The 23482-nt window shown below is 39.6% G+C and overlaps 1 protein-coding gene across 1 annotated transcript in view; it reads left to right on the plus strand.

Moving 5' to 3' along the window:
- The window catches only part of galk2 (galactokinase 2), a 115364-nt gene that overhangs the window by 60814 nt on the left and 31068 nt on the right, over positions 1–23482 (plus strand). The window contains exons 6-8 of the mRNA XM_048615834.1: positions 4124–4222; positions 10156–10308; positions 20832–21042. Of these exons, the coding sequence (XP_048471791.1) occupies positions 4124–4222; positions 10156–10308; positions 20832–21042 (463 nt within the window). The remainder of the gene's footprint in view (positions 1–4123; positions 4223–10155; positions 10309–20831; positions 21043–23482) is intronic.

Here is a 23482-nt window from a genome sequence, read left to right on the forward strand (position 1 = left end):
CAGAAGTTAAAACATCATAAACTTAATAAAGTAGAAAAATACGTTAATATTTATCAGAAGGTTGGCATTTACAAATTTAAATGTTTTTTAGAGAAGTTTTTCAATAGTAGATATGAACTCTATTATTATTCCATTACTATCCCAGTTACACCTCATTCAATGATGTTAAACCTTTAAAGGATGTTTATAGAAAGGCCAACAGAATAAAAGGATATGCTTTCATCAATATAGCAAATCCTATTTGATTACAGTCTGCAGGGACTTCCACAGTCCATCCTATTGTGAAGCATGGAATCACTAACAGCAACTTTTGCTATCAGTTTCAAAGGATTAACGAAGGTGAATACTGACATGTTCATTTTTATTATTACTACAAAACTTGGCCTGGTAGAAGGAGTTTCTTTTGGTCCCAGAAGTAAATAGGTGAATAGTTTCACCAGCCTTTCATCTGTGTTGCTAAGGTTTTGACAGTTGAATGTGATTTTTTTTTTTAAAAAGAATTATTTCACAGACTGGTTAAAATCTAAATTGTGTGCAGATAAAAACATGCAGTTCATTCATTGTGGAATGTATTAGACATTGATTAATTGAGCAAACATCACATTGTTGTTCTGAAGGTCAGATCATGGAAATAATTGATAAATAGCTCAAGGAAATGGTTGTGACTGCAGATTTAATCATATGTGTGTAATAAAATTCAATTCCACAAGTAGCCATGGAAGTTACCACAAAATCTAGTGTTTTCTGCAGAATTGACCACCTGTGGAACAAGCGATAAGAACATATCTGATAGTTTTAGGAATGCCATTTATTAGATGAAACAGAAAATCTGATGCATTGAGGTGCAAGTTTGTTCCATAGAATTTCCCCATAGCTCGAAATGTAAATGATCGTGGGTAGCATTTCTTACCTGATATTATTGAGAAAGAACTTTGATAACAGACTTGAGATTGCTGCAGAAAATTCTAGCCAGCAATTCTAAAGAATTAAATAGGACAACAACCTCACTGAATTATAACATTTTTTGTGGGTTCTTTTATAACATTTTGAGTACATGAGATGAGGTAGTTATATCTGTTTGAGCCATCTGCCATGGCTCAATTTTTAAATAGCATTAGGATTTGAACACTTCAAGATGTTTCTGCCCAAGGTGTTATAATCATGTCCTTTCTTTGAGTGGTTGCTGCTGCCAAACTTTCTTTTAGCGTGAGTCTATGGTATTGTTAGTAGAATGTGCTGAAGGATGAATGACTAGTAATTTGCAGCAGAAGAGGCACCTGTTTTCAGTAACAAGGTACATTTATTGCATCACATTAACTATTTCAAGATTAACTTGTACTGATGGTGACATGAAAAGTAGAAACTGTGATCGTCTCCATCTACAATTGCTCAGAACTATCTGAACTGCCTCCAAATGCCTGATGCTCCACCCAGTAGTTGTATTACATATCAGAATGGGTGGAGCTTCAGTTTAACTCCTAACTGATCCATTTCCACAAACATCACACCTTCTTTTCTGAAGTATAATCTAACTTGCGTTTTGTAGCTCTGGAACTTGTGCATCTTTCCAAATGCTATAGTACCCTTGCTGTATTCTAGTGACTTGAGTTGTAGCCAGTACTCAAAAGAGGGATGAGCTCATTCACAATGTAGACTCATCAACACATTCATTGATTTATGCTCTATATATCACATGTTTTGCAACCTAAGAGTCTATTTGTTTTACTTAGGCTACTTGGCCTTGTAGTTGATTTTAATAATCTATCCACCAATTGTTTTCCTGTACTTTCAGGTTATTTTGTTTATTGTTTCAGTCTTTACTCTCCTTTTGTCTTGGCACTTTGCAGTTTTCAATGCTACGTTTACTTTGTTATTTCTCTGCCTAAATTTTGAACATATTTTTTGCTTCTTAATCCTGGTTTTCTTGCTCTTTTTTTGTTTGTAAGATACAAGTCAAAAATATAATGGACTACTTCTTTCTTGCCTGAATAAGTGCAACTCCAACGCCACTCAAGAAACTTGAAACTAACTAGGACAAAACACCACATCCACAGACATTCACTTCCTCCTTCACCGATGCATAAGTTCATGGAGGCTCCTTAGACAGCACCTTCAAAACCCTAGAAGGTCCCATCTAGAAGGACAAAGGCAGCAGATACAAAAGTGAACCACTCACTTGCAAGTTCCCCTGCACAGCACTCTCTGTCCTGACATGGAAATATATCACTGTATCTTCAGTGTCAGTGGGTCAAAATCCTGGAACTCCCTCCAGAACAGTGTTTTGCTGGGCGGACCTATACCAAATGGGCTGTACAGGCTCACAAAGGCAGCGTATCACCCATCTTCTCAAGGGACAACTAGAAATGTGCAATAAATGTTGTTCCAACATTGCCTACACCCCCTGGATGAATAATTAAAAACAAACCCTGCCCTCAACCTCCCCAGTTTTGGCAGAATTTTCTCTGTTTTCATGTCCATGTTATGCAAGCTTCCATTTTGTAACAGGCCCTGGAGATTTTCAGTCTTCTCTGAAATAAACATTTTTGTAGTTTGGTTTTAAAACTATCTTTTAGTTTGAATCGAAGTGGAGTGTATCACTACTTAAAAAATGAAAAGGGCTTTTCCACTTTCCATAGAATCCCTACAGTGTGAAAACAAGCTGTTTGGCCCAATGACTCCACACCGACGAGCATCCCACCCATACTCAGCCCATTCCTGTAACCCTGCATTTCTCATGGCTAACCTACATAGCCCTGGACACTATGGGTAATCCAGCATGGCTGATCCACCTAACTTACACATCTTTGGACTGTGGGAGGAAACCGGAGGAAACCCACACAGACATGGGGAGAATGTGCAAACTCCACACAGACAGTCGCCCGAGGGTGGAATCGAACCTGTGTCCCTGACCCTGTGAGGCAGCAGTGCTAACCACTGAGCCATTGTGCCACTTTGTGCATCCATTTTCTGTATCCTATATTTCTACCCCAGTTACAGATAACAGTCCCACTAATTCTAATATTTTGACTTTTTTGAGTTATGATTATGTATCCAAACCAATCAGGGAGAGGATTGGGACTGTCTTAATATGTTCCATACAAGATTGTGCATGTTGCAGTGTTTGATTAATTCCTAATACAATATCATTATCAGGACCAAAAACAAAGTTGCTAGAAAAGCTCAGCAGGTCTGTAGCATCTGTGAAGAAAAAATCAGAGTTAACATTAACTCTGATTTTTTCTTTACAGATGCTGCCAGACCTGCTGAGCTTTTCTAGCAACTTTGTTTTTATTCCTGATTTACAGCATCTGCAGTTCTTTCGGTTTTTACAACATCATTATGTTCACTTACAATTTGTTTTTAAAATCAGCTGTGAAAATTATTCAAGTTGAGAGAAAAACAACTGCAGGCCTTGGGAATGGTTTAATGAGAAATAATCACCGAGCTGGGACTGAAATACAAGTGTGACATGCATCAATCAATTTTTTCCATTTTTTTTCATGCAATGTGAGCACGTGGGTGGTACGGTGGCTCAGTGGTTAGCACTGCCTCACAGCACCAGGGTCCTGGGTTCAATTCAATCCTTGGGTGACTGTCTGTGTGGAGTTTGCACACTCTCCCTGCATCTGCATGCATTTCCTCCAGATGCTCTGGTCCCTCCCCCGCCCCTCTTCAGTCAAAAGATGTGCAGGTTAGGTGGATTAGCCATGGAAAATGAGGGGTTGCAGGGATGGGATGGGTCTGGGTAGGATGCTGTTTGGAGGTTTGGTGTGGACTTGATGGGCTGAACGGCCTGCTTCCACACTAGGGATTCTATGATAATCATTGGCAAGACATTTGTTTCCCATTCCTAATTGCCTTTGAGAAGGTGGTGATGTGCTGTCTTCAGCAGCTACATTTAATCTGGTGCAGGTACATTCACGGTGCTGTTTGGAAAGAAATTTCAGGGTTTTGGCCTAATGATAATGAAAGAACTTGAGATATAGATCCAGGTCATGATGGTATATAGCTTGGAGAGGAGTTTGTGGGTGGTGGTAATTTTTTTCAATTAAACCAGTGATTCTTGTATGAATTCAGATGATTTGTAGACCACATGTAACATTTCTTCTCAATTTATTTATAGGTGGAAATTGCGGAGATCTGCGCAAAGTGTGAGCGGTACATTGGCACTGAAGGTGGGGGTATGGACCAGTCGATTTCATTCCTGGCAGAGAAAGGAATGGTGTGTGATTTGTAAATTTGAAATTTTTGGAAATGTCATCACTTCTGTGAAGTAGCTGCCGTGCTGTATGTCCAATACTTAAGATATTATTTTCAGATATTATTTTTATTTCACATTAAAAAGAGGAAATTAAACATAATTTTTAAAAGGAAAAATTCAATAGTTTCACGATTTTTATGAGTACATTGAACTACATCATTCAAAAGGTGAAAATGAAGTAATCAAAGAGATGTATGCATTGGTTGTATTTCTCCAAAAATCCTTGGATTCTGGAGATGTACTAGAGGCTTGAAAAACTGCCAAAATTCCAAGAAGGAAAGGAGGCAAAAAGCAGATAACTATAGGCTGATTAGCCTGACAACTATTGTTGTAAAAGTAGTGGAATCAATTATTAAGGAAATACTGGAAGAACATTTGGAAAATCATAATCTAATCAGGCAGAGTCAACATGGCTTCATGAAAGGGAAATCATGTCTGAGTAATTTGAGGGTTTTTTTGAGGAAGTCTCAACCAAAGTGGATAGACAGTAACCAGCAGGTGTGTTGTGTTGTATTTGGATTTCCAGAAGGCATTGGACAAGGTACCTCACAACAAGTTAAGTCATAAGACAAGAGCCGTTGGTGTTAGATTTAGTATATTTTTGTTGCTTCAATACAATGAAACTAACCTGTCCCAGCAAACACATCCCCAGGCAAATTGAAACCCAAAACCTGAAATTCCACCTATCTCATTTACAATGTATTTCCCAGGCTGCCCTTAATCTGACCTTTGGTATTTACTCAATGCATTGGAGCTAAGTTAGCTCCAACTGTATGGACAGGCATTATTGCAAGCTTTGAAGACACCACACGCACAGCTGAGAATGACCTGCTATCTTTATAGCTCCACCTCTTCTATTTTTGACTCTATATATTTTAAAAAAAAGGCAACCTTCTAAACTGCCATTTGTTTTAGGTTATCTGGGAATCACTAAAGTTCCACATGTTAATGACCTTACCTTCCCAGCTGTTAGTCTCTGAAAGTAACATGAACCCAACATTTTAAGTGAGGGTGCTTAATTTGTATTTGTTCCATTTTCTACTGATAAAGTTTAATTCCTGAAACTAAAAATCGTGTACTAAAATACATTAACTGTGAACTAGACATTTGCAAGAGAAAGCATCTTAAAATCCCCTAGGGAATGAAAGGAGAAATAAGCCATACTTATAATAATATCTTGGAATTGAACAATGAAGTATATTTTCATTAGAAGCATCTGGCAATTTGAAAACTCATTATACACAATAACTGCAGTGAACAAATGCCTTGAAGTATTATGTGGCAAGCAATCAATGACTGGTCAGAGTCCTTGCACATTTTAAACTTTTAATTCCAAAATCTGTACTACTTAAAAGAAGGATGGCTACAGAAAAATTGTGGCTTTAAATTCAGTGACTGTCTGGCAAAGACTTGTGGGAAGCCCATGGAATATTGCACCGGTAAATTGTCAGGGAAACTTCAAACAGGGAGAGATTTAAGAAGAAGCAATGAAGCAGGTGACCGTCTCACCCTTCTCAGCAGAGCGCCACCTCTTGCAGAAAAGTCTGTATCGCTCTCCAAGAATTTACAGAAAAATAGGGTTAAAAAGCTAGTTTATAATCTGGAGTGGATTAGTGGGACTGAATGCTGTCATGTGTACTTTCCTGGGCTTGACCATTAGCTTGCTGTGAAATTTATAGTCGAAAAATTGTCCCTAGTTATCCCTATGTTGTATGTAAAGGAAGACCCTCTCTTACTCTCTGTTACGAGGAGGAATCAGGATGGAGGAGCTGTAATCAGCCTACAAAAACCAAGACTTTTGAAACTGACTGTTCAACTACTAATGTCAATGCTGCCAGTACCTCTACTTTAATAGCAGCAACTACTTCTTTTCGCAAGTAATTCAACGATTGATCTACATATTTATTTTCTCAACTTTTATCTCCATTTATTTCAAGTCTGTGTTTTCTGTTACTGTTGCTTTTCACATTTCTTAATTAATAAACTCACTTTATGATAATTCAAGAAAGTCTGGTTAAATTGGCTTCTCTTAAAAATAAGTTCATTTTGATCAGGGAGAAAGGTATCCTCAAGGGAAGGGATGCTTTATAAATTACCTTTGTTGTAGTCAACCAGTGTGGGTGGGTGAATAAGGGGAGCAAGTTCATCCGTCTTCACCAGGAAACTTAACAGTTTGAGTTATTTCATTTGGAACCATAATGTCATAACACAATCTAAATAACAAAACTTTAAGGAGAGTAATAGACAATTTTCTTTTATTCTGCTGGATTTCTTTGAGAAGTTAATGAAAGCTCATGAATTGGAACTCATGCTTTACAGCTACATAGTGGAAGGATACTTATGATAAAGTTCTATATATGAGAAGACTTTGAAGGAAGGCTAGTGCTCAAGTTAGCAATTGTTTATCCAATTGTATTGAAACATAGCTTTTACAGTATAAAAGGTTGCAATGAGTGCTTTGGTTGGAACAATGATGGTTAAATTTCTGCAGGTATCCCTTTTAGGCCTTGTTTTAATTTGATCATGAAAAATGGGTGTTGTTGGTAATTGCCATCTCTACTTGCTGTGAAGAAGGTGTTGGAGAGCTGCCTCAACCACAGCAGTCCTTGGGTGCAGAGACACTCAATGTTGTTTGCAAAGGCATTCCAGGATTTTGATTCAGTAAGAGTGAATAGTTCCAAGTCAGAATGGTATATAGCTTGGAGAGAAACTTACAGGTTTAATGCTTAATACTTGTCACTGACAATGTTTGTACCTGATTTGAAAATGAGTATTTGAAATATTAGAATATTTGATGATGATGCCATGTGTGTATTCCAAGAGGACAACACAAGAATTAAATACTCAATTGCCCCTTTTGTTTCACCGACCCATTTCCTTTATTTGCAAAGCACAGACCAAAGTAACCAAATACTCAGAAAGACATGCTATTCTGAATGGACTGTGAATGACATTTAGTGAGAGTGCCCGATTAGTTTTGAACAGGGGTAGATGTCTAGAGTTTTGCTTGATGATTTTTGAAGGACAGGGGTGGGATGGTGGCACAGCGCCAGGGACCCGGGTTCAATTCCAGCCTTGGGCAACTGTCTGTGCGGAGTTTGCACATTCTCCCTGTGTCTGCGTGGTTTTCCTCCCACAGCCGAAAGATATGCAGGCTAGGTGGATTGGCCATGCTAAATTGCCCATAGTGCCCAGGGATGTGCAGGCTAGGTGGATTAGCCGTGGGAAATGCAGGGTTACTGGGATAGGGTAGGTGGGTAGGTTTGGGTGGGATGCTGTTTGGAGGGTTGGTGTGTTCTTGATGGGTCAAATGGCCTGCTCTTACACAGTAACGATTCTATGAAAAGAAAATTCTATATATGCAGAGCTTGCTTGAATATATAGAATAATGTCCATTATAGGATAGCTTGCATTAAGTTTTAGTCCATTTATGAGAACTTCACAGTAACTTCTTGTTGGGCAAAATGTAATTTTAAAACTATATTTTTAAGAACTTCATATATTTGTATAAAATTGCATTTGATCACTTTTATTTATCAATAGGTCTTTTGTAGTGTGCAGTATTTGTAAATGGGACGTCATATTTTCTGAATACACTTTATGCTGAAATATAGTAATGTTGATATGAACTGCAGAATTGGCAGCAGTATTTTTAATCATAATTTCAGTATTAATAATTGAGCGAAATATAATTTCATGCTCAGTAGGTATGCAACAGGGATATTCTCAGTAGGAATGCTACTGCTGACAAGTTATTATCTACCAGACTTGGCAAATTTTGCTGCAGTTGGCAATAACATAGTCTGAGGCCCAAGCAATCATAGTGTTTCTCTCTTACGTTTTCGTTGAGATTCAGGCAATACAAGATCTTCAAACATACAATGTAAATCACATGGAGTGGAATGTTGGGTCAATTGTAAATGTTACACTGTTCATCGCAGGTACTCATAATAGACCTGATTCTTTTCTAATGTTTTTACTTAAATTCAGAAGAATAGGGACATATGGAAAAGACAAACATATTTTTCCCAGTTCTGCACAAAGTCCCACACTCGAGCCCCAGCTTTGAGAATTCTAGTTCTGTGAACCCGACCTTTAAAAATGGCCTACCACACACCACAATTTCAGTCTGCTGTCATGAGCTGGTCTGAATTGGAAGTCAGACCAAGTGACACAGGAGTAGCTGAGGACCTGCCAGTTCCTGAGGCAGACTGGAAGAAGGCCTGCCTTGGTGCTCAAGCACTGTGTTCAAAAATTAAATAAAAGAATAAAATTTATAAATTCCATAAGCCCTCACCCCTCACATCCTAATCATTCCACTCATCTTCTTGTCCCATCCATGCCAACCTATGCCATATAAAATCTTCTTCCCACCGCTACTGCCTGTTATACTCTGGTGCCAATTTAGTGCTTATTTCCATCCACCACGCTTTCCCACCTTGTGTACACAAGTGCCCATGCAAACAGAAAAGAAATGGAGGCCAATTACTTAAAAAGTTCGATAGTGCAGACTACATTTTATTGAGCGGTCATTCATAAAAACAACCTTTGACAGGTGTTGACAGTTCTTGAAAGGTCAATGCTTATTGACACACTTGGCAGCTCTCAGCAGATTGGACAGTTTCAGTGGGTTTATGCCATTTTACTCACAACCTTTATTATGCCTTCCAATCCAAAGAGCATCTGATTCCCTTCCACCCTGAAATTATAACTGAACTCCCTCCAAGGTTTCTTGGGGCATATTCACATGAGTACCCCACCTCTCCAAAGGGGCACGCAGGCTATCCAAAAGAAATAGCCTGAGAACAGACCTGCTCTTACTTTAAATCCAGACAGCAGAGTCTTTAATACCTGGCTCAAATGGAGGCAACCTTCCTGAAATGCTCATGCACAACCTTTGGACCACCCCTACGACAATGGCAAATGCTGGGTTCAGAGGTGGGACTTAGGATTTCTCATATCTTCTGCCATTTTCACCGCAACGGAGAAGCTTTCTGTGGTGAAAATCAGCTCCAAAACGTTCTTTCTTTCCACGGATGATGCTGATTTAATCTGTGGTGGTGATTCCATCCTATACCTAATTCGAATATGTATTCTTTTTACGTGAGCCCATTGTGTGTGTGGGAGGCTGTTTGACTGAAGATGACATTACCGCTCAGCTCAATCTTGCTTTCACATCAATATGCATACAATTTCCAGGAAGCACAACTAGAAAACAAAGAGCAGTGGTAACTCTGCTGTATCTCATGGGTGCTGAGGCTGCTTGTATTTAAATGGAGGTATAAACAAATCACAACAAACAATTTGTTGCACAGTCAATACTCTATACGAGCAATGATTCTCATTCCATCAATGTACTTTTTATATATCCCTTACTTCTTTCCCTTCTGCCCTCTATATCTAACCTGTATATAAAATGTTAATTTGTTCCCAGTTTCAATCACTGACATTTCCCAACCTCGATATAGTCTGTGAAGAAAGGAAATTTCTCCTGCTCTCTTAAATCACTTGTATTTAATATTTTATTTCTGCACCTATATTAGAGATTGTCCCTCAATGGAAGTGGTCTCTTTTGATCTTCTCAATTTTAAACATCTTTATGGAATCATCATATAATTTTGAATGTTTTTTTGAATGTAAGCAACCTAACCACCTTTTGCTACCAACCAACTGGACAATGCCTAGTGAAAAATCAATTATTTACTTTGCACTCAAGTTGCCAACTGAGTGGATGGGGGTCAAAGCAACCATTAATCAAACGACATTACTACATTAGAGGTATACATAATTTTGCGGACTCCATAACTTTGGATTCCTATGCTGGGTGCCCTGAATCTATTTGCCAGACAATGCACCCGAGTCATCTGTATAATTTGCCACTTTATTTTTCATAGGCCAAGTTGATTGAATTCAACCCACTTCGCACCATCAACGTAAAACTTCCAAAAGGAGCTGTGTTTGTGATCGCGAACAGTTGCATAGAAATGAATAAAGCTGCAACAGCTCATTACAATATCAGAGTTGTGGAATGTCGACTTGCAACAAAGGTAAGTTTGTTTTCCTTTTTCCTGATGTCTGGTGACCAAGGTGAATAGATTTAAGGAAAGGGGCAGGAGGTTTAGAGGAGGTGCGAGGAAGACACCTGTTCACCCAGAGGGTGTTAGGAATCTAGAACTCACTGCCTATAAGGGTGGTAGAGGCAGAAACCCTCATAACATTTAAGGTGTATTTAGATGTACACTGGCAATGCCAAGGTATAAAAGTATATGGGCCAAGTGCTGGAAAATGGCATTAGAATAGTTAGGTGATAGGTTTGATCGGTGCAGGGGCAGCAGGACCTTTTTCTGTGCTGTAGATCCCTACAATGTACAACAGAGCATGATGCATGGTTGCTGTGGATGTGTGGGATATATCTGTCAAAATTTTGTAATTTATAAACAGCATCGTACATGTAGGAACAGCAATCAAAAAGGAATCTGTTTGTTGCAATTCTGCTTGTAAATTAAATTTAAAATAATAAACGTTGTTACAAAATCAATCTTTAAGAAAAGATCATATCACAAATCTTTAAAATTATCCATTTCCCTTCTTTGGTATTTTACTGAAGGAATGGTGCATTGTTAGTTGTTTATCATTTATATGTGATATTAAAATGCTATATTTTCCAGTGGACTTTATACACACAGTGGAAACAGGAAATTGTCGGAATGTCTTGATCAACATTCTTAGCTAAACCATTATTACCAGACAAGAAAACGACCAGCTGATCATTTAACTAGTTCTTCTCAATGTAATTTGTCAGCAGTTATTTACATGAGGTAACAGTGACTTGGTGTGTAATTTATATTCGTTTGTCTTTCCACATCTAAATTTTTTAAACATGCTAAAAATGTACACCCATTCACTATCACTAAAATAGTTGTCTGCCCAAGTAATGGATGTTTGCACAGCAAGGGTTAATTTCTCAAAAGAGGAAGATCGGAGAAATAATTCCAGAACTCCCTGGATGACAAAGGAGATAGAAATAAAAAGTGTGCCTTTGAAAGGTGTTGGATTATAAGTCAGTTGGTTTCTTCATATGAACATGATTGTGGTTGTTGGAGGTCATCACCATCTTCTCAATGGCAACTAGGGAGGGGCAATAAATGCTGGCCAGCCATGCTCATGTCACAGGAGAGAATCAAAAAAGAATCAAGCGGTATGCAGAAGGTTTTGAAAGAATGTGATAAAGCACATACAAGAGCAAAGAGGGTTTATGAAAAAAGACTGAAAGCTAGCATAAAACGGAATTCCAAAATCAACATTAAACACTGAAAAGGGTGGCAAAAGGAGGAATAGGGCTGATTTGGCGCCAAAAAGGGGATTTACACTTGATTCAAGAATGATGGTTGAGGTGTTAAATAAATACTTCCATCGATTTTTACAAATGGATTAAATGCTGCCCAGTACATAGTTACAGAGGCGGAAACTCCATCACTGGAAAGCTTTAAAATTGATAAGGAAGAAGTATTTGATATGTTGTTGGTATTTAAAGTTTATGAGACACCAGGATCGGATGAGATATATGCTTGTGGAAAGTGAGGGTGGAAATTGCAGAGGCATTAACCACAATCTTTCAGTTGTCCCTGGACTTGGAGGGGGACATGGTGAGGGAGCACTAGAGAACTTATAGACCAGTCAGTTCAACTGAAAGAATTGCAGATGCTGTAAATCAGAAACAAAAACAGAGGTTGCTGGAAAAGCTCAGCAGGTCTGGCAATTCCTCAGAGGAAGGGGGCCAAAAGTTTTGTATTGGAGGTCCTCCAGGGTGTCATTGGGACCCTTGCTTTTCCTAATATATATAAATGATCCAATTTTGGGCTGGGAGCTAATTTCAAAGTTTGCCGACAAACCAAAACTTGGGAGAATTGTAAACTGAGGAGGACAGTATAGAACTTCTAAAGGATTTTGGCATATTGGTGGTTTGGGAAGTTAGGGGGCAGCTGAAGTTCAATGCAGTGAAGTGTGAGGTGAGTCATTTGATACAAAGAACATAAGAACATGGGGAGACAGTATAATATAAAGGCTAGTATTGTAAAAGGTTTGCAGGATCAGTGAGACCTGGGTGTTTATGTGCAGAAATTATTAAAGGTTGCAGAAGGGGTAGAGAAAGCTGCTAATAAACTTCATAAAATCCCTACAGTGTGGAAACAGGCCCTTCAGCCCAACAAGTCCACACCGACTCTCAGAGCATCCCACCCAGGCCCAACCCCCTATAACCCGCCTAATCTACACATCCCTGAACACTACGGGAAATTTAGCATGGCCAATCCACCTAGCCTGCACATCTTTGGACTGTGGGAGGAAACTGGAGCATCCGGAGGAAACCGGAGCATCCGGAGGAAACCCACGCAGACACTAGGGAGGACGTGCAAACTCCACACAGACAGTCGCCCGAGCGTGGAATCGAACCCGGGTCCCTGGCGCTGTGAGGCAGCAGTGCTAACCACTGAGCCACTGTGCTGCCATTCAGAAATCACATGACACCAGGTTATAGTCTGAGATAACAAGGTGTAGAGCTGGATGAACACAGCAGGCCAAGCAGCATCAGAGGAGCAGGAAGGCTGACGTTTCGGGCCTAGGGGTGTGACAGCTTTGTTTGACAACACAAGCTTTTGAAGCCTTCTTCAGACTCACTAACACCCGAAGAAAGACTGGCGGTCTGAAAGCTTGTGTTTTCAAATAAACCTGTTGGATTATAACCTGGTGTTGTGTGATTTCTGAATGGCGGCACAGTGGCTCAGTGGTTAGCACTGCTGCCTGTATAAAGCATACAGTATTCTAGGCTTCATAAATAAGGATATACAGTAAAAGAACAGTATTTGATACACTTATATTAGACAGGGGTTAGACCTCACCTGGAGTATTGTGTACAGCTCAGGGCACCACACTGTAGGAGGAATGTCGATGCATTGGAGAGAGTGCAGAAGAGGTTCCAGGGATTAGACAATTCAGTTATGAGGAAAGTTGGGAGAATTTGGACCTATTTTCCTTGGAGAGAAGATTTGAATGCAGTGGTCGGAAGCAATGTAGATGAGGGGAATCAAATCCAGATCTAGGTGAGGAACTGGGCTGAATGCTAAATAAAAACCAAAAGAACTGCGGATGCTGTAAATCAGGAACAAAAACAAAGTTGCTGGAAAAGCTCAGCAAGTCTGGCAGCATCTGTGGAGGAGAAAACAGAGTTAACATTTCGGGTCCGGTGACCCTTCCTCAGAACTGATGGTGGCTGGGAAAACGTCAGTTTATATGCAGAAAATAGGGAGGTGGGTGGGGTAGGGAGTAAACGATAGGATAGACCCCAAAGAGAGAGAAAGACAGTTGGACAGACAAAGGAGTTGCTAATGATCAGGCTGGGAGGGTGAATAGTTGTTAATGGGGACTGTTAATGACTAACAACAGGGGGTGGGTAGTGGCAGGCTATGTGGTAACAAGGCCTGGTGTGTGGGGTGGGGGGCTGGGACATGGGAGAGTTTAGGCCCTAAAATTATTGAACTCAATATTTCGTCCGGAGGGCTGTAGGGTCCCCAAGCGGAAAATGAGGTGCTGTTCCTCCAGCTTGCACTGGGTTTCACTGGAACACTGTAGCAAGCCAGAGACAGAGATGTTGTCCAGGGAGCAGGGTGGTGCATTGACGTGGCAGGGAACAGGTAGTTCATGGTCTTTTTTGCGAGCAGAACGTAGATGTTCTGCGAAGCGGTCGCCAAGTCTACGCTTCGTTTCCCCAGCATAGAGGAGGCTGAATGCTGACTTGGAAGCCTGGCTGAAGAATAGATTGGAGACTGGTTGGGACTGAAGAATGTTATTTGTATGATATTGAGCATGGACCAACATGGTGACATGAGGAAAACAGGAGGCAGGAACACATAGTGTGCACCAAAGCTTAAATGAATAACAGGGCTAGGAGGCTGTGAGATCAGGTGTATGCTGAGTAATGTGGCTAAAAGCAGAGAAACAGAAGCTACAGTGACTAAATCTATTCGTGATGTGGAGGTGCCGGTGTTAGACTGTGGTGGCCAAAGTCAGGAACCACACGACACCAGGTTATAGTCCAACAGGTTTATTTGAAATCACAAGCTTTCGGACCCTCGGTCTTTCTTCGGGTGCTAGTGAGTCTGAGGAAGGACTGAGGGTCCAAAAGCTTGTGTTTTCAAATAAAGCTGTTGGACTATAACCTGGTGTTGTGTGATTTCTGACTATGTCTATTTGAAAAATGATCAAGTAAGAAAGATCCAGGGCAGAGGTTTTTGCTGAGTGACAAGTGCATGAAGACCAACCTGAGTTATGCGATTGTAGACCGAAAACCAGAACTAATGTTGGGAGGGAAATGGAGAGGAATGGCGGTACAAAGGAGATATAAAGAATTAGTGCGTACTGAATGGCAAAACTGCAAAGTGGGGTGAAGGAGCCAAGGGTACGAGAATGATGTGCACAAGGACAGCAGCCTGTGCAAGAGTAGAGACAAGGTTGGAAGAGGCTGCAAAGACAGGGACAACGGGGTAGGGTCAGGAAGCACCATTGGGAGAGGTTGCAGGTCCTGTTCATCATTACCACCTTGTGGCCATGATATGTGACTGCATAATGGTGGGTCATAGCTATTGACTGAAATTGTAGAATAAATGTTGCCATATTATTTTTAAAATGTAAATATCAACATTAAAGCATGATGAGAAACATCAAATAGTGTTTACGGGCAGGTGGAATTTGTCATGTGCATAGAAACTTATGAGCGGATGCATATTGTGTTGCTTATTTCGGGCTGTGAGCACCATGCCATGCTAAATACAGCTTATTACTTTGTCACTTGAAGCTATGTCCTTTAAAGGCCTCAAATCTAATTACCAGCAATTAAACACTGGTTGAAATGAGAAGCCTGATTTTCTTCTTTTAAAAGTATCCTTACCAAAGTTATTTAAATGATGCATATTCTGACTTTTGACTACCATTTTCTTTATGGTTGTCTTTATTTCCTTTCTTCCCAAGAACATAACATAAAAAAGGGAACAGTGGTAGGCCAGTCAGCTCTTAAGCCTGCTCTGCCATTATGTAGGATCATGGCTGACCTGCCACAGATCTCAACTCCTCTTTCGTTCAGCTCCTCATAGCCCTCAATTCTCCAAAATTTGAAAATTTTATCTGCCTTCTCTAAAACTACTTTTAGTAATCGAGCCTCCACGACTTTCTCTGATAGAGAATTCCAGAAGTTCACTATCCTCACGGAAGAAATTTCTTTGCATCTCAGTTTTAAATGAGCGTCCACTTATTCTGTAACTTTGTTCCTGTAGTTCAAAATTCCCCCATTAGTGGAAACATCATCTTAATGTCTATCCTATCAAGCCCTCTCAAAATCTTCTAAGTTTCAATAAATTCACCCCTCATTCTTCTAAATTCTAATAAATAAAAACCTAAACTTTTGTGATAAGTCAAACCCTTCATCTCAGGAATCAAGCCGATGGCTTCCAATGCCAATGTATCCTTTCTTAAATATGGGGACCAAAGCTGAACACAGAACTCTAGTTGTGGCTTCACCAATACCCCAGTTTCAGCCTAGAACTTTATTTTAGATGGACTGTATGTGTGACATCTGATGCATGATGAAAAACAACATAAATATAATGTTTCTTATATTGTTGTGCATGCCTACTTTGAATGCTGCCAGGAAGAGAATATGTTGTCATGTTATTTTAAAGATCACAGTTACTGTTGTAAACCTTCTGTACATTCACCCTGACTATTCTGGTTCTATTAGAAATGACTAAAAGGGATGTTTTAAAATAATTCTGTGAAAAATACTGTACTTAAATCGCTGCTAGTGAATTTAGCCAATCTCTGGGGAGCTCCTAACATTCATAAGCATACAGTGCCAAGGAGGCTAATTTGAATTTGTGCCATGTGACAGCAATGTGGTAGCATAGCGGAATGTGGGTTGAGACTGGTGATTCCCAGCGAAGGAAATTTTTGATCTTGGCAGCACTGACAGAAAGTGACTGTAAATTAAGTACTTCCCCATGTGGAGAGAGGGAAAAAAACTGAAGAGCAAGTCGCTCCAGGGCACTCTCATGAACCTTAGTAGTCAAAACAATAAGAGTCTGTGAACAGGTTAGGAAGCAGTGAACAGTGCGAGGATACCTAAGAGAAAGAAAGAATAAAAATGCATTTGAGAACATTATATGTGTGCAGATGCAAGTGAAGGTACAAGAAAATAAAGAACCCTTGCAAAATAATGCTAGTAGAGAAATAATGACCCAAATGTTGCAGTCAGCAACAAAGCAAGAGCATTGCTGCTCTCAAAGGGACTGCGCTGAGAGCTTCTCTGATTGAGCCCTCCTGATGTTTAATTGATTTAAGCACAGTTTGATGAAATTCACAGCATTGAGTTACAGTCATGCTGTCCAAGCAGCCAATCACTATAAAGAATTTCCACGAAGAGCTATCCAGGAAATATAAAGCACAAGTAATCAGTTATCAAAAAAGAAATTATAGAGTTATAGAGACTGGGTTATATACATAGGATGAAGGTAGAAGGTGATATATGAAAAATGCTTAATTTTTAAAAGAATGTTCAAAAAATCTAATGATTGATCAAAATGAAGACACTCAATAACATGTCACAGTTTGATTTCTTCTGGGACAGATTGCTTGTCCAGCAACAGTATATAGTTCAGTCACCACTTAAAACTCTGTTACACTTCACTAAATTGGGCTGAACCCTATATGGCATATCTAAAACTAACAGAGTAGAAAAATGAAAGTTTATGGTATATTAGCTGACACCACTTACTGTTGGTTCAGAGTGTTGCGTGGCTTGCGCACCGGTTTTGGGTGCGAAGGGTAGTTAACCGTGTAACCTAGGGTGAGGCACTGACAAAATGACAAGATTGCACCTTCAGGCTTTTTGGGCTCATATGTGTTTGCACTGAGTTCTGAAGTTGTGGTCAGCTTCAGCAGGCTAACGAGTGTGAACACTGACATTTACAGTCAAAGGCTCTGCAAATTCTTGGCCATTATTCTTAAGGCACTTTAGCTTAAATGTTAATCTCACTGCATTATGTATTGTGAAACATGATTAAGTATTCACTAATACCAATTCCCATCACTCAAACCAGTTACTGGAATTGGAGTAGATTTGTCGAGTTTTCTTCTAAGCCAAACTAACTGTTTAAATGGATTGGAACATCAGGAAACAATCAAGATGGAAATAGACAAATTGGATATGAAAGAGGTAAAAATGTAGACACAAAGCATTGGCCCAGATCGTCTAGTCAGGATTGGAAACCCTAATTCTGATCCTGATCAGACAAAAAAACTTACAAGTTTAACTTCCACCAGTTTTTCTGAGGGATCTTCCAAATGAGGTTCAAATATCTATACATTTCTTTGAAAACTATAGAGGATAGTTTTTTTAAGAGGTAAAAAAATTAAAAAGAAACAAAACTGCAGATGCTGGAAATCTGAAACAAAATCAGAACTTTTATTAATTCATCTTTGACACCTTCCATCACCTTACTGAGTAAACTGATGGGGTGATAATTGTCTGGGTTGAATTTGTCCTGCTTTTTGTGTACAGGAAATACCTGGGCAACTTTTCACGTTGCCATGTAGATGCCAATGTTGTAACTGTACTGGTACAGATTAACTAGGGGAGCAGCAGGCTCTGGAGCACAAGTCTTCAGTACTCTGCCTGAAAGTTGTCACGGCCCATAGACTTTTCAGTATCTAGTGTCTCCAACCTTTTCTTGATATCACATGGAGTGAATTCATGAACTGAAGACTGGTATCCGTAATGTTGGGGACAACTGGACGGGGCTGAAGTGGATCATCGAAATTGCAGGAGAAACTCACCAGGTCTGGCAGGATCTATGAAGAGAAAGCAGAGTTAACATTTCAGGTCCAGAGCTGGATCTGAAACCTTAACTCTGCTTTCTCTCCAGATGCTGTCAGATCTACTGAGTTTCTCCAGCCGTTTCTGAGGGCAGGGCCAGAGAGGTAAGCTGTCAGAGGGATAATGCTATCTAAGTAGGAATGAGTGAGGGGTGGGTAGGGTGGTGGTTGGGGCAGGGGTCGGGAGGGGCAGAGGATGTGCCATAGTGGAGTAGTTGCAGTAGGCCAGGTCAGGGGTGTGGTTAGTTAGGATCAATAGGTGAGTCGGGGATTTTTTGTGAGTGAACAGGGGACAATAGCATATGTAGACAGGAACTGGACTTGAGTTTGTTCTTGTTTAATATTTCCTGGGTAACTATCCAGGTAAGTAAGTCAAAACAGTCCAAATTCTCTAACTCTAATTCAGAATCAGGGTATTTTCCATATGGTCCAGGGCGCAGAAGAATTGCCAATGAGGAGTTCAACTTCCTGGCAAGTCGGTGTGGGACTTCTGAGGTGATCTGTAGCAGGGGATGTCTGGCCTCTGATCACCTGGACACTGGAGAATCTGGACATTATTTTAATATCATTGCACTCAGTTGTCTTGCGACATGAGTCTAAATTTTCTATTTGCAGTAGTTGGTCTGAGCAAGGAATTTTGTGGAGGTGATGGAGTCTCTTGGCCACTAGCTGGAGAGCCAGTGGGAAATCCGTATTGCCTCCAATGGGGATAATTTTCCAAATTACAGGCCATTGCTGTGCCATCCTGGGGATCAAGACCCTAAGGGCAGAAAGACCCACCTGCTCAGAACTGCTGACCAATCCGAGGCATTATCTTCTGCTCAGCAGTGCCATTTGGGGGATAAAGGCTGCTGGAGGAAATACATTCATTGGAGGCCCAAGAAACAGAGTGACCGAGGCCAAAGGTAAGTGATTTTGGAGGAGTGGGGGTTCGTCACAACTGAGGGAAGGTATGGTGGGATCAGTCAGTAAAGACAGAGAAGTAGCTTTCAGCTGGCCTCCACTTACTTATGGTTAGTCCCTTACTTGGGCAATGAGTGCCTTTGAATGAGGTCCTCCCTGGGAGACTACAGACAACTTGCACAGGTTTCTCTTGTTTCAGGGTGTGATTCACCATCAGTGTCAGATCATGCAGATCACTACCAACCGAAAGCTGGCACTGCACATTTATCCTATGGCAATTGACAGTTCCATCATTACTCAGTGGAATTTCAAGACTAGCTAGACAAATCCTTGAGGATTCTGCTGGGGGAGGGATGTATGAAGTTATTGAAACCTTGTCAATGTACTGATTTAGAGATAGTAAGAACTGCACATGCTGGAGTCAGAGACAACACAGTGTGGAGCTGGAGAAACTCCGCATGCCAGACAGCATCAGAGAAGCAGGAAAGTTGACATTTTGGGTCGGGACCCTTTTTCAGAAAGGACGTTCTGAAGAAGGGTCCCGACCCGAAACATCAACTTTCCTGCTTCTCTGATGCTGCCTGGCCTGCTGTGTTCCTCCAGCTCCACACTGTGTTACCAATGTACTGATTTGTTCATATCTGGACATGCTGAGTTAATATCACGTAGTTGTTATCATTGGGGTTAATGATCCTATCACACTTGTTGGTGTATTACTGAGGGCATGACAATGTCACTTTGGACCATCACAAATTGTCCTGAAGGTGCCATGTATTCAAGAGTGACATCACATTGAAGTGGCAAATGTCCTGTACAGGTACACATAGTGGACTTTTCCATTCCCAGTAGAAATATTTTGCAAGGTGCTTCATATTCTTTTTACATTATTTATGAATTTATGGTGCTCAGAAGTTATGATGCTTTCATATGTAGATCATGGATTGCAACATTCTGGAAATCTGAAATTGAAGGTAGCCTTGAGCCGGCCCTCCAGCCAGAAACTTGTTGTTCCTCCTCACTAATAATGTGTGATTCGCTGATCCATTTTTTTTTATAAAGGGGCATGGGTTAAAAATCGTTTTAAATTCTAATTCTAAATGTTGACTAACCATCAGTTAAGTGGTATCTAGAAAGTTTTGCACAGTCTTGAATGTTTTATTGGACATGGATGTAAAGATCATGGAGAGATGGTGCAGTGGGAGCTCACTAAGAGAATACAAAGAATGGAAGCTTAGTCATGCGTAGAAGCTCTGACTGTTAAGTAGAAGAGAGAAAATTTAAGGGGAGATTCTTAGAAGTGTCAGCACTTGGAAGGGTTCTGGAAAGGTATGTAAGGAAATGCTGTTTCCAGGAAATATTTATGTTTCCAGGAAATATTTATGTTTCCAGTTATTTTCTGTTGTGTCTGATATATGAATGAAGAGGTGTTGTAGGCCATTCACACCTTACCTTTTTCTTAACTTAGCACAAAGCACAAAAGTCATCTGCAGACTAAAGAAAAATGAAAATGTTGCCTGTTTTCAAGATGATGTCTAAACAATTATCACCAAATAAGAAATGTCTTTAATTCTCTTTCAGATCCCTTTCTGAGATCATGTAATTGCTAAAGTATCACAGATGTTATAAGATATTGTACTAGAAAATGGCCCAGCTAAATTAAATGTCTTGTTGAGCTATTTTATGGCTGGAGACCTGTTCAAATAATCTCACATGTAATGCTGAACATTTGACTCTCTTTGCTGTTTAGATACTAGCAAAAGCAAAGGGTGTCAAGTGGGAGAATCTGTTAAAATTGGGAGACTTACAAACTGAACTGGGAGTCAGTCTGGAGACAATGGTTTCAACTGTGGAGCAAATTCTGCATCCAGAACCTTACAGCAGAGAGGAAGTTTGTGAACATCTTGGAATCAGTCAAGAAGAGCTATGCAGCAACATTCTCAGCCAGAACACACAGCATGGTGAGTCCCTGAAGAAAACTCTAACAAGCACATTATAATTGCTTTATGCCTTCTTGAACTTCATTCCTAGGGATACATTTCTTGAGGATGTGGTAAAGTGTTGCTGACAACATTAAAATATTAGTTTTGTGAAATAATGAGTAATTTACATTCTAATGTTTTTGGGCAGTAGAGAAATGAGAAAAGATATTTTTGCCAACTCCTATTATTTTATACATATAAAAATATATGGCTCATGGTTTCTCACATTAAAAGACAAGTGGTTACCCTATCGTGCCAAAACTAAAGTACTGAACATATTTGGTTTGATTTTTTTTTCATTGTGCCTATGTTTGCAGATCATGAACTTGTAGACTTGATCATTCATAAATACATATAATCTCAATCTACCTGCCTTGAATCCCTGTATTTATCCTCCTCATCTATAATGTGTGATTCACTTGAGGTTCTCTGATCCATTTTTTTAAAAAGGAGCATGGAGTAAAAATTCTGTTTTAAATTCTAATTCTAAATCTCTACTAAACATCAGTGAAGCGGTATTTAGAAAGTTTTGCACAGTATTGAATGCTTTATTGGACAAGGGATGTCGAGGTCATGGAGAGATGGTGCAGAGGGAGCTCACTAAGAGAATACAAAGAATGGAAGCTTAGTCATGTGAACAATCTGTCACTCTCAGTTTTGACTTTCGAACTAACTTAGCTTCAGCTGCTTTTGGGGGAAGAAGGTTCCAGATTTCCACTGCCTTTTGTGTGAAGAGATGCTTTCTGACATCACCTCTGAATGGCCTAGCTCTAATATTAAAATTATACCTCCTTGTTCTGGACTCTGTTGTGATGATACTATGGCTTTAAGACGTGTATTTTGTCCTTTTTTTAAATGAAGAAAGGTTGTGATAGTGTTACCGGGAGATCTGCTTCAAAGCCAATAAAGTAACTGGCTTGTGAGGCCTTGGGGTTTTTAAAAAGAAGTTGGAACAATAGAAGCAGCCTGAATGGGTGGGGTTGAGCTCCCATAAAACAAGGATTTTTAGTTTTAGTTTTTCAGTAGCAATTGCTGGGGTCTCAAAGCTGGATTTGGACGTGGCAGTACATCTATCACTGCTGGTCACTCTTGCAGAGTTTTCTCATAATGTTTTTCCTCCTGGACTGAAGAATTATAAGTGGACAATCTATTTTACTGAATTTGCCTTTGCCAAGGGTGTATTTAAGGATGGTACTATATTGGAACAGTTACTGTTTAGTAGTTAAGTAATCTATTATTCTGTTAAGTTTTCCAATAGAGTTGTTATTCCAATCTTTCTTTTGTTGTAGTCTACCTATAGCATCTCAATAAAGTGTGTTTTGATTCAAGAGTGGGAGTTTGACCAATCAAGTTGCATCCAGAACACAACGCCTGGCACTTACCTTTAAAATAAGAGGATCTAGACTATCCTTTTAATATATTTTGAGACGGTTTGATCTGGTCCATAATACTGCCACCAGAGGGAATTGTTGCTCTCCAACAACTCTTATCAATTCTTTGATTTGTGTTATTAAATCTCTTAATTATCTTGATATTTTTTGGTGATAATGTCACCCCTTCAAGCAGTTTGCAGCGCTGATAAAGTTAGAATATTTAAACGTCCAAGAGGCAATTTTGGACCATAGTTGATGAGAAGATTGAGTTAGCTGACTGAGTGATTAAGTTGAGGCCAAATGTGAGCATTTTGCTCCAAATGTGATTTGAATGCACAATAGAAGGGCAACATATGTCACAGAAGCATGAGGCCATTAGCAAGAGCTCTAAAGTGTGGAAATAAAGTCAGCTTATCTGAATTGCACCTTGATTTTTGGAGGGCAGATAATGAATTCTACCCACCAGTCTCAGATTCTGCTATTTTTTATCTTAAATTGTAAGCAGTTGCTGTAACCATCAAGGCAAGCAGAAACAGGATTCAAAGATCTGATTGTGTGCATATCACAAATATAAATTTCTACACTATAATTTTTCCTTTTTGGATTTTAAGGGTCCTTTTGTAGCTTTCAAATTTTGTATCATTCTTGACATTTATCAACTGCAAAACAAAGTAACTGCATTTTGAGTAGATACTATAAATTTGAGGAATCAGCTTAATCATTGTACATTATAATTAGTGTATCTAAGTGCTATGGAAAAGCTAAATCCAGAAAACTACTTTAAACTTCCACAGTTTCAAGCTTGTTGAAAGCAAGTAGAGAATTGATGTCAAGGAGTTCTTCACTCATTGTGATCATGGAAAAAATTCCCCATAATGGAGGCAAAATCCCTGAATCATTTAAGAACCAGTTGGATGTTGCAATGGAGGATCTTTAATGTCCTTAGGGACAGATGAATAAATATAGACAGATGACCTTTCTCTTCTGTAATCATCTGAGTAATGCTATTCCTAAATTTCATTTGAGATGAAACCACCAAAACTTTA

The sequence above is a fragment of the Rhincodon typus genome, chromosome 33 (genome assembly GCF_021869965.1).
Source record: "Rhincodon typus isolate 14 chromosome 33, sRhiTyp1.1, whole genome shotgun sequence".
In the NCBI taxonomy this organism is placed as follows: domain Eukaryota; kingdom Metazoa; phylum Chordata; class Chondrichthyes; order Orectolobiformes; family Rhincodontidae; genus Rhincodon; species Rhincodon typus.